This window comes from Ctenopharyngodon idella, chromosome 5 (genome assembly GCF_019924925.1).
Source record: "Ctenopharyngodon idella isolate HZGC_01 chromosome 5, HZGC01, whole genome shotgun sequence".
NCBI lineage: Eukaryota > Metazoa > Chordata > Actinopteri > Cypriniformes > Xenocyprididae > Ctenopharyngodon > Ctenopharyngodon idella.
In genome coordinates this window covers 9,721,078-9,740,090 of record NC_067224.1, presented here as the reverse complement: position 1 = coordinate 9,740,090, position 19,013 = coordinate 9,721,078, and the positions used below count along the sequence as shown (strand labels likewise).

Here is a 19,013-nt window from a genome sequence, read left to right as displayed (position 1 = left end):
ACCAGAACAACCTGGTCTAACTCCTCCATGCAGCCAAAAGAATAAAAAGCCTGGTTATGTTCCTGAAATTACCCATTTCAGTCCAGCTCTCTCACAGACTTCACAAGGGAACAGGTGAGATATCATTGTAAATGTGTTTTACTGTCCTTTTGAGTAACTTATCCTAACAAAGACATTGACATTTGACATTGAATCAATGACTTACAAAACATTATGACTGTTCATAAGTGCAACCTTGCTTTTTTTTTTTTAGCTTGTTATACAAAGGGGTTAAAGGATGGCATTCTTCCAAAAATTTCTCCAGAAAATTAGTGATGATGACAGTAGCAAGGTAAGTAAAGAATATATACATGACCAATGTTTTGTACATGCAAGCCAACACACATTTAAATGCACCTCAACATCATTACTTCATTAATAAAATCATTAATAATTAGTCCATGGTCTGATATTTAGTGGCTTTTGTTATATGTTTTAACACAGGGTTTTAAAGGTGCTCCTACGGAGACGGCGTACTTTGGAACAGTCAAGGCTGATCCAAACTTTAATGCCCAAAATGATGCTGCAAAATTGAAGAAAGCCATCGAGACCAAAGGTAAACACACTCAAAGTTGGTAAAAGAAGGCCCCAATGTACTATTGTAATATGATGGGATTTTCTGAAGGAATTTTACTTAAAAGGTATTTTGAATTAAACATTGTATTGTGTTTTAAGTTTAAAGCATCTGTATATGAACTTAATGGATGATTTCCTGGCCCGAGAACTACATGTACCTTTCCTGTTTTCTACAGATTTTTTTTATAGTGTAGATATCACATTAAATGCAACACTAACATGTACAATGTTCTCATGTCCCTGATACCAGTTGTAGGGATGTATGTTTCGACAAAGAATGAAAAATGTTCATTTTCAGCAAGATATATGTTATGTTAGATATATGTTTATTCAAGTGTTATATTGTTTTTTTTTTTTTTTTTATATATATATAAAAGGTGTGGAGGACACACCCCTGCAATTCCTGAAAACGTTTTTAGAATGTATTCCTAGAACTAAATAGTTGAAAAGCAAAGAGCCGCAGGCTACATGAGTCATGACACTAATTTATGTGCACTGGGACAAAACAGGCTGCATGACAAAAATAAATGTTTATGTACCAAGGAATTATTTTATATTAATCTGTATTAATCTATAATTGTTCAGTATGTTAGTTTTTTTTTTTTTTTTTTTGGTATTTCTCCCACTTTTTTTCTTCCTTTTTTTCACAAAATATGTTTTTCTCTAATTTTTTAATATTTTACTTAGTGTATATAAACACAATCAGATACAAAAATAACCTCAAGTGAAATATCACATATATTATATGAAAAATTTAGCATTCAACTCAAAATCAAATTATATTACACATTTGTTTTAAGAACATTTAGTGACCATGTCTGTTTAATTTAATTGTTTCTATTTAAAAAAAAAAAAAAAAAAATCAGCACCAGATTAAATATCTAGTTCAGTCATGAAACTCTAGATGGCGCAGGTTAATGCAATCTGCTAATAAACACATCATTTATTAGCACAAGCCTATGCTAATTCTGCAGCCAATGAGATTGCTGAACATTTAAATAGTCTGGTTCAGAGTTTGCTGTAAGCTGGTCCTGCTATCATGCTATCAGAGTTCCTATGAAACCCTCCAATTCCCCCAGCTCCACCTGTCTAGATCTGCTACAGGATTTATGTATGCCTATAGAGTGGTGCAAGGATTTCGTCAAAACCCGGAAGACTAATTTGACACTGGTTCCATTGAGATTTTCCTTTGTTCTACATTCTTCATTGTTCTACATTTTGTTCTACAATGCAAACTGTACACACTCACACACCAAACATTCTTGTCTAGTTACTTATTAGAAACATATGTTTTTCAAAATAAAAATAATGTAATATTTGTTTGTGGATGTTCTCTGGAGTTCAATCCTAAGAGAACTGTAGAAATATTGAAATAAAACCCTCGGATACTGACAAGTTCTTTTAACTTTTTCCTCTCTTTATTCACTTTTATTCTGCTAAACTCTTACAATAACAGCTTCAAATTTCACGTTTTTGATATAGTGTGTGTAATTTACGTTGTAGAACAAAACGATCAAGTATCGTCAAGTTTTGTTTACCACAGACTTATTTTACTCTTATAAATAAATTAACATTGTCATATCCATTAACATTCTAAAACTATTCCACGAGTTGTCATGCTTGAAATGCATATCTCCTAATACACTATGTTGTGATATATGTTGATAGATTTTAGTTGTACTTCTTATGCACCATATGAATAATGTGCACTCTGCAATTGCTCATTTACACTAAGATCATAAAAAGTTGCTCATGTTTGATTTTGGTCTGTCTTCTCATGAAGGTGTGGATGAAGCCACTATTGTGGAGGTTCTAGCAAAGAGGAGCAATGCACAAAGACAACAGATCAAAGCAGCTTATCAGCAGGATACAGGAAAAGTAAGCATATTCACATCCTCCAGCAGCGTTCTTCTTTGGCCTATTTTTATGTGTAAAGATTGTCAGGCATGTAAATGTGAGATTGGAAAAATGGATGGAGGAAAATGTAACGTTCTGAGGTTGTCCTTTCATATATGACTATGACTATAGTTCTCTGTTATTTTTAATTTTAAAAAATAACTTTGATTCTAGGTCTGGGCGATAAAATGGTATCGATATTTATCGACGGTACGTCTTAATCGATAACAATAGAAAAATGTTCGATATAACTCTAGATATAGTTTCACTTGAATGTGTTAAAATGTAAACAGACATGAAGTTCGGTTGCATGAACAACTCTCAAGCTCGCTCCGTCCTTGGACCACAAACAGACGCGCTACGAGTGACAAGCAAACAAGTTGCTGTGGAGTTCAGTTGCGCAATCGCCACGTGAAATCAGAACACAGAAACACATTAAAATGAGTGCTGTACCTGCCGGCGACGAGGACATTGTGAATAAAAAAGCACATATCAGCTCGTCAGTGTGGCAGTTTCATGGTTTCCTTACGTCTTACAGTTGATCTACTTAAAAGTTCGTCTTGAGAGCAGTTGTCATGTCGATATTAACAGCTGCACAAACAGTGTTTTCAACTAAACAGTATATTTATTTCTGTTACAAATATTCAAATGATCACAGAAGTACTGAGATAAAGGTTTATAGTTCAGATAAAACACAGCTTTTGAAAGAAACTTGAACGCGCTAAAAATGACACATTTATCGATTACATTGTTTCACCACCAGGTGGCGACAAGTGACTGTTAAAAAATGTATTTGACATTGAATCTTTATTCAACAGATTCTTTCAAATATACTGATTCATACAGTAATGAAACAAGAGTATTTATGGGCGTGTCATTGAATCATCCAAACAGATTTTTTTTTTTAAATAATTAATTAAAATATATTAAAAATTTTAAAATAGACTGCAGCAATTAATATTTTGTCAGAACCTCTAGTAAATTGCATGTTTTTTCGTTTAGTTGTCATTCAGAATTGTGATCTCGGTTTGAAACAAACAAAAAAGTTTCTCAATTTATCCAGAATTGTGCAGCTCTAAGTTTCTTTAACACTTATTTATTTAATCTTCATATAAAATATAAAAAAGATTTGTTTACATTTTATTATGCTTTGTTTTAAAAAATATTTGTTGTTTGCCTTAATTAAAAATGCATTGGTTAAATTCAAACATTTTTATCTACTACATTTTTTCAATAATTATCGATACCGATCAATATGAAACATTATAGCGTGATCATTTTTTTAGCTGTATCGCCCAGCCCTATTTGATTCAGACATTTCCCCAAGTATTTTTTTTTTTTTTAAGATGAATAGAAATAGACACAAAACTTAGCAAGAGACAAGCACATCAGCGACGTCATGCATACTGCATTAAACACAATCCATGTTCAGCTATGTTATGGTTCATTATTTATGATTGTGCCAGTTGTTTAAAAGGTCATGGGCTGATTTTGACTAAATTTACAACATTTTACCAGCAGGTGGCACTTTCATCAAACTTTTGTGGTACTCTTAGGTCATTCTGTTTCAGTGCACTCTAAAATAAAATAATAATAATAATAATAATAACATAAAAATACTTATTGATGGAAACAGCTTAGTATACTATTTAAAATTCAGAATATCTTTTGAGTGCCTTGGTCTGAAGATCTTTTAGAACTAACCTTGGTCTAAACTGTTGAAAAATGTATTGTATTATGTAAATAACTTTTTTTATATATGTTTTATGCTTCAGCCTCTGGTAGATGCACTGAGAAAAGCTCTCAAGTCAGATTTTGAGGAGGTGGTTCTGGCCTTGCTGATGACACCGCCTGAGTATGATGCTTTTGAAATAAAAAGAGCCATGAAGGTCCAATGTTTTATCTTTTTTTTCTCCAATGAAATCTGAACTTTATTATTTCTAACAACAACAAGAAAAAAATTTAAATAAAATATAAATAATAAAATAAAATAACTTTTAATTAAATTAATTAAATATATTTAATTATATGTTAGTTAATATATTTTAATATTTTAAAAAAGCATATATGTTAGTATTTTAATATTAAAATTTAACATAATCAGGGTCTTGGGACAAAAGAAGCTGTCTTAAGTGAAATTTTAGGGACCAGATCAAACAAGGAGATCACAGCGATGAAAACTAGTTTCAAAGAAGGTAAAAACACAGATCCAAATACATGCAAGTACTTAATGAATGCAGATGTGTATGTAGCTGTTAACCTCTTTCTGTTGTACAGTGTATGGAGAGCTGCTGGAGGAAGATCTTAAAAGTGAACTTAGTGGACATCTCGAAACTGTCTTGCTTGCCCTTTGCAAGGTACAAAAATTACACTGTTTAGTGTATTTATGTTACAATAAAAAAGCTAAATCTTTTATGTGTGCTAAATTAATATCTCATAACTTCAGGCTACCAGGAGTGAAGACTATAACATTGACGATGGGCTTGCAAAGAGTGATGCAAAGGTATGTGGCTGATTCCACTGCAGCATTGTAACAACTTCATTCACATTAATTGATTTATTTAAATAAGCTGATTTGTGTGGGTATAAATTATTTGCATGTAACCTGTTCTGAATTTGGATTGGTTGGTAGGCATCTGGAAGTATCCCATTCATTGTTTCCATAGACTATAGTGTATTTTTCTGTAGAAGCTATAAGTCAGTGTCATTTGAATTAGGCAACATTAAACAATACAACACAGTTACGAGTGTAATATTGCTTTTATACAAGAAGTTAATATTGAAAAACTTACATTTCACAAAGTGCAATACAGAACTTTGGCCTCTCTACTGCCATCTGTGACTGAAACGTAAAATTGTAAGTTACAAGTACTTGCAAATTTGTTGCTTTTACATCAGTTGTGCTTTGGCACTTGTGTTCTGTATGATTAAAACATTGTGACATAATTGCAATGTCTTCTTATAATCAATCCTAAATTTTACACAGTGCACAATACTGTATGTACAGTTTTGTGGGTTATTTATTTATTTAGCTTCATATCAAATGTTGTGTTGTGATTCATTTTGAAGCTGGTTGGTTCAGTTTAAGGCACTGAACTCTGTAGATTTTTTAATGCATATTGAGGAAATGAATATGAAAATGTATCTGGAACCACTTAAAAAGAGGGTGAATATTGGTGTATTTGCATTTATTAATTTAGCACATACTTCTATCCAAAGCATCTCTAGATAACATAACCAATGTATACAGAGGAGACAACTATTTTAGTAGTGCCACAATGCTGAATTTCGATAGTAAACCAGAATAGTTTTTATTATTATATTATTATTTTTTTACCCTTTATTAAGCCTTAAGTAGAGTTGGATAAGTAAGTGAAGTGCCTTTGGACAAGCAGGGATGTAAACTACTTAAGTAATTATACTTGATTACTGTACTTAAGTATTATTTTGTTGTATTTGTACTTTATTCAAGTGCTATTTAAACTGAATACTTGTACTTTTACATAATTACATTTCCAAAGGGAAAAATCTGTATTTTTTACTCCTTACAATTTTATTTTGGCTTGAAAAGTACTCATTTTGTTTTTGAAGATTATTTTCTTCCATCTTATGCACATCAAATATGGTAAACGGATGCTCATACATGCGTGCTTGACACCAGTGATGGAGTTAGAGGGGTATCGGTGTGGCCGTGGGCCTGGATACACCTGAGATCTAACTGGTCACCCTGGGTACCAGCCCAAAATTTAATTCGCTACTGGCAGTTTGATGCTGATGTGGGCAGTGAGGTTTAAATGATTCAGTTGTTTCATATACAACCAGTCAGTTATTGGCTGACTTAGCTGCCATTACCATTGTTGAATACGGCTGTACAGTGATGTTGTGATCCACTGATAGATGACAGTTGAGAGAGTTCTGTCTTTGTGAGATTAAGTTAAAAGGTCCAGATGTCTGAGTGGAAGGTGAGTTAAAAGCTGAACAATGCTGCTACATATTGTCAGGCATGGACAACATGTAGCAATGATATGAGCTGCGTGCCTTTATATTTAAGCTCAGTGAAGTTGTGCATATTGAGATCAGGAGGGGGCCAAGCACTGAAACCTGAGGCACCCCAGTAGTTAGCTTTCTCCAGTTCTCCAGTTTTTTCCAGAGAAACTGGAGAAATCTCTGTGCGTAAGGGACAAGGCCGAAGACCTTTATTGGATGCCCATGTTCTTCGGGCCCTCAGATGACACTGCATCACTCATCGGCATGACTGTGTCAATGACATTACTAAATGGGCCCATGAAAACACAATCCGCCGTGCCATCTGCAGATGCTAACTAAAGCGCTATCATGCAAAAAGGAAGCCATATGTCAACATGTGCTTCTGTGTAGATGTGCACGCATGCGGAAGATAAACAGAACACACATTGGATCGTCTTGGCATTGGCTAAAAGTTTTGTCCGCCAGATTTACTACAGTGGCAATGGCGGGAGGATATAAAACTCTGACAGCACTGCTTGGATATAACTAAAACTGCTGCATTTTTTAAAATTATACTTTGGATGCGGGCTCATTTGTTTGTGAGATATATACGATCATATACAGTTTTACAACATAAACGCTGCTCAGGTTGCAAAATTTCTTGAAGAACGATGATGGAGAGCAGATCATTCAGAAGAAATGTGATGCAAACAATAGATAATATATCAATATTTCATGGATTTAACGCTTTTGTGGACAAAAAGTACTGTTTTTTGTTTTTCAACGGACACTCATCATTTTACCCAAGTGCCACGGATTGGATTCATCTTGCGATCGCTATTTCATTATAAAGGTATTAAGTCCCATTTGATTTTTCGTGTTGTCATCATAGACTGGTTGTCATGTGCACACCCGACACAATTACAATTACTGGTGCTGCTGGAGCATCTATATCGTAAAAAAGACACCATAGATTGACAGTAAAACTTTAGAACTTTCTAATGGTATAACTTATCTTTATTAACTAATAAAGATAACAAGTTATATCATTAGATTATTAATATTTTAGATAGTATCTAAGATAGATAGATAGCTCCTTTGCCTGCTAACGTGATCACGTCAAGCTACGTGGGCGTGGTTTCAGCAACCAGGTACCTCAGTTCCAACCACATCCCGCCTCTTTGCCCATTTTCAGTTATCCGGGAGTGACGCGCTGCTAAGATGGCAGCGGCCTCATTTTCGCTTCAAAAATGCTCTTCAGAAATCTACGGGTCACGTCACGGACACTACGTCCATATTTTTTTTACAGTCTATGGTGTTGACCCATTGAATAATGATGATTGACGTGCTAGCCAACCAATCGTGAACCTAAGAATTATGACAGTCAAGAATGAAAGAAAGGAGAAAGAAACAACCAAAAATACACAGCAGACATAACAGGCTGTTTTCGCGCATGTGCCTTTAAATGCAAATGAGCTGCTGTGCTCCGATCACAGTTCCTGCCTCAATCAGATTCTCTGCGAAATATTAACAAGACATCTGCTTGGTTTTGATTATCATCTATATCGCGAACACTCTCGGATAGCATAGTTTTTCTTTCATCATTAAAGTTTATTATTTCCACGCGTTTTAAAGCTATATCAGCTTTTAAACTTCTAATGGATTCTGAGCGCACTTCTGAGCTGCACTATCTGAAGCACACACACCGAGACAGCTGGCTGTCAGACGTCAAGTCTCGTGAGTAACTTCTCCTTCACATTTTTTGTTTTGTTTAAACTGTCAAATACACACAAGGTTCTCTCAAAAAAAACACACAGTTCATCTTATCTTATGCTTCACCCCATCTTATGCTGTAACTTACTGGCCCTAATCTCTTTTCCGCCCTAGCTGGCCCCTCCTATTTATGCACATGCTTGGCTGAAAACCTATTAGATGCACTAGAGATAGGATGGGAATGGAACCAAACCAGATCTCCCGGTTTAAACTGCACATCTTTATGATCCAGTTTAAATACAAACAAAGGACACAATCATCTTCAGGGTCTAATTCACTCTTTTAGTTCAAATTTGTTTGGGGATGGTAGCTGGTCGTCAGCTTCTGCCCCACCCCTCATCTCCCAATCTTTACACAGTTCAACCAAAAGAAACTTTTGGTCCAATTTCAGCTTGCTCCCTTCTTCTTTAAATTATTCAAAGGTGTAGCAATGACTGCAAAGTGAGGTATAAACTTTTGATATCAACCCACAAGTCCCAGGAACTTTTGCAATAAAAGGATTATCAGTTGGCACAGGATATTCAGTTATGGCTTGAATCTTGTTAGGGTCCACCTCCACACTGTGTACTGAAACCAGATGCCCCAGGAATGTTGTGCCCCAGTGACACTTCTTCATGTTCAGACTTAAACCTGCTTTAGACAATTTCTCCAACACTGCTCTCAGATCAAATAGATGCTCTTTTTTCTTTTAGAATGTATGATGATGACATCAGTGTACACAAAGCAGCTTTTGCCAATCATCTCCCTCAAAACATTTTCTAGGCCCGATGTGGTGATGAAGGGTGTCTTCTGTTTAGAGTCCTCTGCCATCTCCACCTGCCAGTAACCTGACTTAAGGTCTAGAGAGGAAAACCATATAGCCCCATCTAAGGATGGGGCAACATCCAAACATCTAAAATGTCATGGATTATCGGCATGGGATATGCATCTGAAATGGTCTTACTACAGTGTGTGCAGAATTATTAGGCACGTTGATTTTCTGATCATATTTTTTTTCCAGGCAAATCTTACCAATTCCAAACCACATCAATCTTAATGACTACTATTAATTTTGTATTTAATCATTTATAAGTGATATGTAATTGTTCATGAAGGCTGGAAATGAAAAACGCCTTATATTCAGGTGTGCAGAATTATTAGTTAGGTTTTTTTTTGTTTTTTTGCAGGCAAAAAAAGAGATTTAACTCAGACTGAAAAGTCAAAAATTATTAAATGCTCATGAGAAGGATGCAATACTAATGCAATACTAGATATTGCAGATAAGGCATGACCATTGGACAGCATAACGCTCATTGGGTCAGCTGGGTCAGACAAAAACCGGTGGAGAAGAAAAGACACATGTTAACTGCAAAAGAATTTAGAATTAAGGTGAAGAGTGTGAAACCATCAGGAACCCTTTAGTCTCTAGTGCCACCATTTTCCAGAACTGCAACCTACCTGGAGTCTCCAGAAGTGCAAGGTGTCAGGATCTCAGAGACTTAGGTTAGGCAAAGAATCCTAAAAAATTACACCCACTTAATAAGAGACTGTTCTCCATCAGAATTAACATATAATGATCTTAACATGGATAAAATTTGTAGGGTTTAGTCTTGTTACAAAAGATTCAGCAGAAAAATCTGGCTCACCATTACTTTGTCCTTTATCATTTTCTTCACTGTTTAAATCATTGATACTCTCCATGATAACCAAATTCATATACACAACAACAATTGCACATGAAAATAGATCCCCATACTGGCCACCACTATGTAACAAGTCCTAATATTAGCGAGATTACAAAAAAAAAAAAAAAAAAGCATCAGACACCAAGAAACAGGAAGTTACAAGCAAGTCCAGCACAGCATTATGGGAAATGGAGTTACAAACATCACAGTTTTAGCAGTCAAGAGATAAAGACTTGAGAACCTCAGTTCTTTTTTCTTTACACATAGTTCTGACATTAATTAAATATTAATATGTAGAAATGCTACAGTGTAAACAGCAGTATATTGGTGTGCATGTAAATGCACTCACTGTCTCTGACTCTGTACGTTGTTTTCTCAGGCTCTGTTTGAGGCAGGAGAGAATCGGGTTGGTACTGTTTGCTCTGTCCTGATTGATGTCCTCACATCCAGAAGTGAAGCTCAGCTGTGCAAAAGTAAGTTAAGGAACATTTATGATAGAATATAGATGTTACATTTATGATAGTTGACACTGATAGTGTTATTTAAAATCTTTTTGCAGTTTTCAAGTATTACGGCCAATACAGCAAGCAGGGTCTAGCCAAAGCTCTGGAGAGTGAGCTTCATGGAAACCTTGAAGACTGTCTGATGATTCTGGGTAAGGAAACAAGTGCTCATTTTAGGTTGTGTGTACAGTATGTGTGTGGGTGTGTGCAAGAAATTCCAGACATGTTAAATGCTTCAGTTATCAAAAGGCTATTCAAAGCAGAGCAACTTTTTAGGAAGCTTGTTTTTCCAGCTCTGCATGTTGAAGGTGGGTCCAGACAGCAGTATCACACAAAACTCTATCACAAAAAGATAGTTACAAAAGATACAATAGAAACTAAATCAAGCAGTATACAGTAAAGTCACATCTTCAGTTTGTGCACACATAGAGTAATAGCCTCTTACGAACATACAAACCTCACAACATTCTTATTTTTCATGTTTAGTGAAGTCTGCTTGGAACAAACCTGCCTTATTTGCAGAAAAGCTCCACCTGGCTATGAAGGTAAAGTTGCAAAGGAATTCATGGAACGTATTCTAGTTTGTCCATGTAGTTACTAGCACTTTGAGTGCTGCACATGATTTTGATATCCTCAGCCTTTATTTATTTAGGTATTTTCACATGAATTTAAAGGGGTTATGAAATTCATTTTCAGATATTTATATTATGTTTCTGGAGGTTAGCTATGACGTTAGCAAAGTTTTTTTTTTTTTTCTTTTGCACCAAAAAAGTTGTAAACAAAAAAATATTTGTAAAAAGTCATGCTGATAGCGCTTCCCATAGTGTCAACGCCATGACAAGGTGTTGAAGTTCCACTATGAAAGGGAACATTGTTTTTAAAGGATTAGTTTACTTTCAAATTAAAATTACTCCATGCTTTACTCACCCTCAAGCCATCCTAGGTGACTTTCTTCTTTCTGATGAACACAATCGGAGAAATATTAATAAATATCCTGACGCATCCGAGCTTTATATTGGCATTGATCGGGATCAACGAGTGTGAGCTGACGAAAGTGACTCCATCCATCATAAACACAGCTCCGGGGGGTTAATAAAGGCCTTCTGAAGCGAAGCGAAGCGTTTGTGTAAAAAAATATCCATATTTAACAAGTTATGAAGTAAAATATATAGCTTCCGCCAGACCGCCTTCCGTATTCTACTTACGAAGAAAGTATAAAACTCTCGCAGTTCAAAACGCTTATGCTACGTCCTACGCCTTCCCTATTTAACTTACGGAAAAAGCTTAACTGACGTGACGCCAGTTTACACTTTCTTTGTAACTTGAATATGGAAGGTGGTCTGGCGGTAGCTAGATATTTTACTTAATAACTTGTTAAATATGTTTTTTGTTTTTTTATTCAAACGCATCGCTTCAGAAGGCCTTTATTAACCCCCCCCCTGAGCCATGTGGAGTATGTTTATGATGGATGGATGTGGATGGATACACTTTCTTCAGCTCATACTTGTTGATCCTCGCTCACTGCCATTATAAAGCTCGGATGCGTCAGGATATTTATTAATATTTCTCCGATTGTGTTCATCAGAAAGAAAGAAGTCTTGGGGTAATTTTCATTTGAAAGTGAACTAATCCTTTAAATCACTCGGGCACTTTGTTAAAAAACTTCAGCCAAAATCACTAAAATGGCAGCACTGGCAGTTTGTCCACATCCAGGGACAAAACAACTTCAGATGATCTTTCTCAACATCTCATACCTTTGTCGCTCTTGTAATTGATGGACAGATATGAACACGCCTCCTTTATTTACATACGCATGTCAATGAGTGTGTAGAGGAAAATCAGAATTTAACTTAGATTATTGCTACTCTGTGAATAATTGACATATGTATCTTTAATATGGTCTTGCTTTATAGGGACTGGGAACCAACACTGACACACTAACTAGAATCATTGTGAGTCGTTCAGAAATTGACCTGCTAAAAATCATTCAAGAATACAAAAGGATGTATGGCAAAACCCTTCAGGAGGCCATTCTGGTGAGTCTTTATATCTATATTTGAAAAGCTTTAACCAAAGTCAACATGAGAATGTATAAATTTATTATTTATTTTTCTCATTGTATATTGCTGCCTGTTTCATCATGCTGTCCTGTTAAATACAATTGCTGTCCAATTTAAATATTTTTCTGGTTTTACAGAAGGAAACAAGTGGAGATTATGAGAAGATTCTGCTGGCTCTCTGTGGAACTCAATAATCATCTCTTACATGTCTGGATTATGTGAAAATCTTCTGTAAATTCATTACATTATATTCACTACCTATGTCAGCACCAGTTAATCTCCCCATAGTTGACTCATGAAAAGTGTTACATTTAAATATGGAAAAAATGTCAGTTGTGCACACTATAAATGTTGAATTTACAATATAATATTGGCCACAACTTTTTCACAGTAGAACATATTGGTGAACATATTGGTTTCTTTACCATGTGACAAAGAATGTGAGAACTCAGGGCTGGTGACTTGCTTGATCTGTGTGTCTATTGTCATAATTAAAGAGACAAATTCCACAAGTTGATACTAATAAACTCACATCTACACCATCTTATGCAATATCTAATGAGCAATAAAATTTCCTATGTAAGTTTTGTTTTGTATTAGGTTTAGACTACAATTGGTAAAGTACAGCAGACAAATTAAATGGTAGATTATTACAAGTCTTACAGACAGGTACAACCAGAACAACCTGGTCTTACCCCTCCACCCAGCCCAAAGATTTTCGGTGGGTGTGTATAAGGAATAAAAGACAGGTTCTGTTCCTGAAATTATCCATTTCAGAACAGCTTTACAGACTTCACAGAGGAACAAGTGAGTTATCTTTTTAAATGCATTTAACTGCATGTCCTCTACTATAGCTTGTCATTATTAATGTGCAACGTGTCTTAATGATTCTATATTCATAATTGAGCAATGTACAACTGATGGAATTGATATGACAATCTAGATTTACATATCTGGAGAATGTTTGCAATGACTGGTCATAAGCTCATCCTTATGCATTTGCTCTGTTCTTAGCTTCTTCAAAGCTCGCAAGATGGCTTTTTTGCAGCAACTTTTCCAGCAAAGTAATGATGACAAGGTAAGTAAAAACATTTCCTTTAATATGATCAGTTGAAAGGATAAATTTTAGGTAGGTCTGCTGTAGGTGATGAGATACGCCTCAAAAGAAACCTGTCATTACTTATTTGTACTTGCATGTTGCTATATGTTTTTTTCTCAGGGTTTTAAAGCTGCTCCTGCTGTTGAGACAGGATACTTTGGAACAGTCAAGACTGATCCAAACTTTAATGCCCAGAATGATGCTGCAAAATTAAAGAAAGCCATTGAGACCAAAGGTAAAATAGAGATATGTAAAGTGTTTGTATGCTAAATGCAAATTTAACATGCTTTCATGTTCATTATACTGGCATTGAGAAAAAAGTCAAGTAAAAACTGCAAATGAATAGAACACTTCATATTTTTTTATGTTGCATGTATGGAGGACACACCCCACCAATTATGTCACACCAGGAAGAAAGCTAATATACTTTTCCCGAATACAGCTCTCTTTGGACTTGTATTATTATGCGTCTAGCTTTATTGCCCTTATTTACCTCTGATTATACACAAGGAATTAAGTACAATTGCCCATTGTACCAAGATCCATCAGAATTACTCTGTAGTATGATCATAAACGGCTGCTCATGTGTAAACTGATGTGATTTGGCCTGTTTTCCTTTCATGAAGGTGTGGATGAAGCCACTATTGTGGAGGTTCTAGCAAAGAGGAGCAATTCACAAAGACAACAGATCAAAGCAGCTTATCAGCAGAGTGCAGGAAAAGTACGAATATTCACATCCTTCAACATCTTTTATTGGCTAAATAAAAATTTAATATTCAGCATTTGTTTGAATCCAGTTATGTTTCCTGTTCTTATGTTTTTCTACATGGTCTAATGAAAGCTTGAACAATTTTCTCTTTAACAATCTTTTTTATGGACCCTTGAATTCGACATTGTGGGACAATAGAGATGAGTAAACCTGGCTTTCTTGTTTAAGGGTTTTTTTTTTTTAAACAATCTTTTTTTTTTTTTTCAACCCTAAAACTTGACCTATGAAACAATACAGATTAGCGAGCCTAGTCATTTATCTATATGTCCAAGTCAAATTCAAGTTTAAAGAACACAGATGAGAAATTCTTTTACTTGTTTATATAATTTTTTTTTTTTTTTTGTTAATAGCTTTTGTTTTATCATTATTCCTCAGCCTCTGGCAGATGATTTGAAAAAGGCTCTGAAGTCAGATTTTGAGGAGGTGGTCCTGGCTTTGCTGATGACACCGCCTGAGTATGATGCTTTTGAAATGAAAAGAGCTATGAAGGTACAACTTACTGCTCATATTGCAAAATATATAAATATATTTTAAAAAATGTAGTTTTTATTCAAAGACTTACTATACAATATACTAAAACTTAAATCTAAATACTAATACTAAAACTGAATTGATAATCAGAATCTTGGGACAAATGAGAATGTCCTAAGTGAAATTCTGGGGACCAGATCAAACAAGGAGATTACAGCATTGAAGAATACTTTCAAAGAAGGTAACAAAAATGACTGACAAAAAAAACATGTTCTTCCTAAAAGCAGATGTATGTGTATGCTGCTAACCTCTTTCTGTTGTGTAGTCTATGGAGAGATGCTGGAGGAAGATATTAAATGTGAAGTTAAAGGACATCTTGAGACTACCCTAGTTGCCCTTTGCAAGGTACAAAAGTATCATAAAAATTCAGTGTAATTTTTGTTAAAGCACAATAAAATAAAATGTTATATGTATTGATAATGACATATTACTTTGCAAATATCTCATAACTTCAGGCTACCAGGAGTGAAGACCGTAACATTGATGATGGAGTGGCTAAGAGTGATGCAAAGGTAAAGATTCTTTACTTACACTATGGCCAGTGAAGTATGTACGATATATAGTCAATAGTTTTACACTTGCCATAATTAATAATACTGAAGTTGCAAGATGGTACCATTTACAGTAGCTTTTCTAAATTGTGTTGGTATGAAAAACAAGAAACCGCAGAATAATGAAAATAGCATGAGTATGTTGCCATGAACGGCGGTCCATTATACAGTTTGCCGTCATAATAAAAATATTTGACCAATGCTTGACCAATCATAATCAAGTTCTGCTGACAGCCATGCAATAGCATTATAAATAGATACAAACAGTGTAAATGCTGTCTTTAACTTTGCTATGCTGTTGCTTTAGGCTCTGTTTGAGGCAGGAGAGAATCGGCTTGGCACTGTTTGTTCTGTTCTGATTGACATTCTCACAAACAGGAGTGAAGCTCAGTTGTGCAAAAGTAAGTTGAAGAATATGATTCTTCTTCAGAGATACAGTAGTTGATTCCATTAATAGTTGATGCCATTCTGGTGTACTTCAGCTCATATTGACCCTCTGAGGCACTAACAGTGTTATTTAAAATCTACAGTTTTCCAATATTATGGCCAACTTAGCAAAGACGGTTTGGCCAAAGATCTGGAGGGTGAGCTACATGGAAGCTTTGAAGACTGCCTGATGACACTGGGTAAATATAGCCTTCACTTTAGTCTGTGTATATCTCAGTGGGTGTGTGAAAGAGTAGTTGCTTTTGTGCTAAATGCTTCAGTGGTCATCTGAATGAAGGCAGCTCCATAAAAACCTGTTCAAAAGACAGTTCGAAAGCAGGTTTTTCCAGCTTTGTGTTTTAAGGGCGGTTTCATTCTCACCAAATACTTCTTAACCAGATTAGATACAAATATCCAAGAGTAACTAAATTGAAAAAAGTTCTTGGAAAAGCTGTTCTTACTGTCTTTCTCTTGTTATAGTAAAATCTGCTTGGAACAAACCTGCCTACTTTGCAGAAAAGCTCCACCTGGCAATGAAGGTAAAGCTGCAGAGGAATTCATGGAACTTATTCCATTGGATCCTTTTTGTTTCTTACAGATTCTCTGTACGTCTTATCTGGTCCGAGGGCCAAAGATGCTGGAACCCTTTTTGTATTTCTAGAGATTTTCAAATTATTTTTTTTCTGGCCTGAAGTGCGTCCATCAGGGCTTCAGACTCTTGGTGGTAAAAAATGACTTTGTCTAACTCTAGATGTCACTATTATAAACAAATTTACGCTTTGACAAATAACTCAAAGAATTGGTCAGATTTTAGTCAGATCAAGTTTAAAGTTGGAATGCATTTTCTTTGGTACACGTGCTAACATATAAACAAAACAACAAAAATGGCTGCCAATCAGAATTCAGAAGCCAAGAACTTCAGTTGTGAAAAAGTGACCATCATGAAATTTGGAACATATGAGGAGGGATTCAGGAATAGGCTGTATGCTATTTTTTTTTTTTTTTTTTTAAATTGACAACAAGGGGGCACTATAATAAATGAATTTACATTTTTGCTTATATTTCAGGAGTTGTATGGACTAAAGACTAATTTCAAACTAGACTAAACTCTGAATCTTATGGCTTTTTGCGCAAAAAAATTAAAAATATAAATAAATAAATAAAATTTCCTTCTCAAACTCCTTAGCTGTTTGTCTATTAATTTGACTTAGATTATTGCTACTCTGTGAATAATTGACATATGTATCTTTAATATGGTCTTGCTTTATAGGGACTGGGAACCAACACTGACACACTAACTAGAATCATTGTGAGTCGTTCAGAAATTGACCTGCTGAAAATCATTCAAGAGTACAAGAGGATGTATGGCAAAACCCTTCAGGAGGCCATTCTGGTGAGTCTCTGCAATTCATAATGGGTGATCTGAAAAGCTTCTGAATTAAATTTCACATTCTTAGATCCATCATATTTAAAACCAGCATGTCTGAATGAAAAGTGGCTTTTGTGTTTGGTTTTTACAGAAGGAAACAAGTGGAGATTATGAAAAGATCCTGCTGGCTCTCTGTGGCACTCAATAAACACATCTGTTAGTTGATTATGGGGCGTATGCATGACCCATGTAAACACTTAATCTCCTCAGGGTGTGGCTCTTCAGGAGTGTTTCATTAAAACTCTTTTTGCATCTCATTGTTTAATTGTTTTCTTTGACCAGAGGGCTGTTTCATAAAACAAGATTAGAAAACAAGCCAGGCTTATTTTAGTTAGTCAGACTTATTGTCAGGGAATTCTGTTTCATAAAACAAACTTAAATTAGTTTAAACTCAGTTACTCTGGCAACTTATGCTGGGAAACTAGCCTGGTCCGGAGCAGGCTAACTGTCAGGCTAAGCTGAGCTCCTCTAACACTGACCAATAGGAAACGCAATGATATTACAGCTGACTCTCTCACATATAATTATTTGACTTTATTAATCACTATCAGTCCAATATATACATATATGTATATATATATATATATATATATATATATATATATATATTATACAACAATGGAAGCACTTGGGAGAGAACTATCAGGAGACTTATTTCTTAGCACAAAAGAGGTCAGTGGTACAAGAGGATTACCAAATCATTGTTTTAAGTGTTAAAATATAACAAAAGTAACAAGGAATTTCAAAATCAATAGATCTTTGACAAGGCCCCTGAAACAACCAGGCCTTCATTTTTAAGGTTTCATTAAGTGATGAGTGATTTTTTTGCTAGACAAAGAGCAGGAGAAATACCAAGCGAGTGTCTCAGAGCCAGCAAAAGCTATGAAAAGAGTGACAGAGTAAGATGCAGCCTGCAGAAGTGACATGCATGGTTGTTGTTCACACTAGAAATAGGCCTGTCTACTGTAGTCAAAGCACAATAAAGTCAGCTAGCCTTTTCCAAGGCCCATATTTACTAAAATATAGACCTCTGGGAATCTATACTCTGGTGTCATATATATATATATATATATATATATATATAATCAGTCAAACCAAAATTTATTCCGACACCTTAAACATTTAATTCATTAATTCAGTTTATTCACTATAGTTTAAAAAAAAAATGGTAATAAAATATTACAAGATCTCAGAGTCAGAAATTAATCTTAATTATGTCAGATAACACTTAAGCAAAGTGGTCAGATAACACAGGTCAAAGTGTCAAGTGTGTTATTTTGCTATCCTCCCTTACATAAATGAACTACAGTGTCCTGCACCCACTTGTAAAAATATATAAAAAATGTCTGAATTTTTAGTTTGACTATATATATATATATATATATATATATATATATATAATGTGTGTGTGTAACCTACAGGTTTTCTTTTCTTACTGGCTAAATGTTTTGTGCCCAAGATTTAATTAGATTGTTTTAAAATATATGAATACGTTTCTCTCTGTTTTGTTTTTGTTTTGGGTTTTTTTGGCAGCTGTAGTAACTTTTATGGTTATTAGAAGAGCAGAAATTAAAAACACAAAATTAAAAATTAAAATAAATATGCACAGACTAAATTGTAATTGGTAAGATGAATCTAAACTCAGTTGGCCTAAAGTATATTGATTTACCCCATTGCAATAGTCCATTTACAGTTACTATCATTAAAAATACACTTACTTGTAGGTTTAAA

The 19,013-nt window shown here is 34.8% G+C and overlaps 2 protein-coding genes across 3 annotated transcripts; both read left to right on the top strand.

The window, feature by feature from the left end:
• The first annotated feature begins 40 nt into the window (after positions 1–40).
• Positions 41–13,215, top strand: LOC127513582 (annexin A1-like). 2 transcript variants are annotated; one of them, XM_051895485.1, is made up of 14 exons: positions 41–114; positions 254–331; positions 484–595; positions 2,399–2,493; positions 4,287–4,400; positions 4,616–4,706; positions 4,789–4,868; positions 4,958–5,014; positions 10,294–10,387; positions 10,474–10,569; positions 10,904–10,962; positions 12,331–12,453; positions 12,615–12,708; positions 13,078–13,215. In XM_051895485.1, exons 2-13 carry the CDS (start codon positions 278–280, stop codon positions 12,669–12,671), a joined length of 1,032 nt encoding a protein of 343 aa, XP_051751445.1. In that variant the 5' UTR covers positions 41–114; positions 254–277; the 3' UTR covers positions 12,672–12,708; positions 13,078–13,215. The 2 variants fall into 2 exon arrangements, with proteins under 2 accessions (XP_051751445.1, XP_051751444.1); XM_051895484.1 differs by lacking the exon at positions 13,078–13,215 and having other exon boundaries at positions 12,615–13,019.
• Positions 13,205–17,539, top strand: LOC127513583 (annexin A1-like). Its single transcript, XM_051895486.1, has 13 exons — positions 13,205–13,284; positions 13,492–13,555; positions 13,697–13,811; positions 14,203–14,297; positions 14,721–14,834; positions 14,967–15,057; positions 15,142–15,221; positions 15,332–15,388; positions 15,735–15,828; positions 15,958–16,053; positions 16,334–16,392; positions 17,124–17,246; positions 17,374–17,539. Exons 2-13 carry the CDS (start codon positions 13,511–13,513, stop codon positions 17,428–17,430), a joined length of 1,026 nt encoding a protein of 341 aa, XP_051751446.1. The 5' UTR covers positions 13,205–13,284; positions 13,492–13,510; the 3' UTR covers positions 17,431–17,539.
• Positions 17,540–19,013: the final 1,474 nt, after the last annotated feature.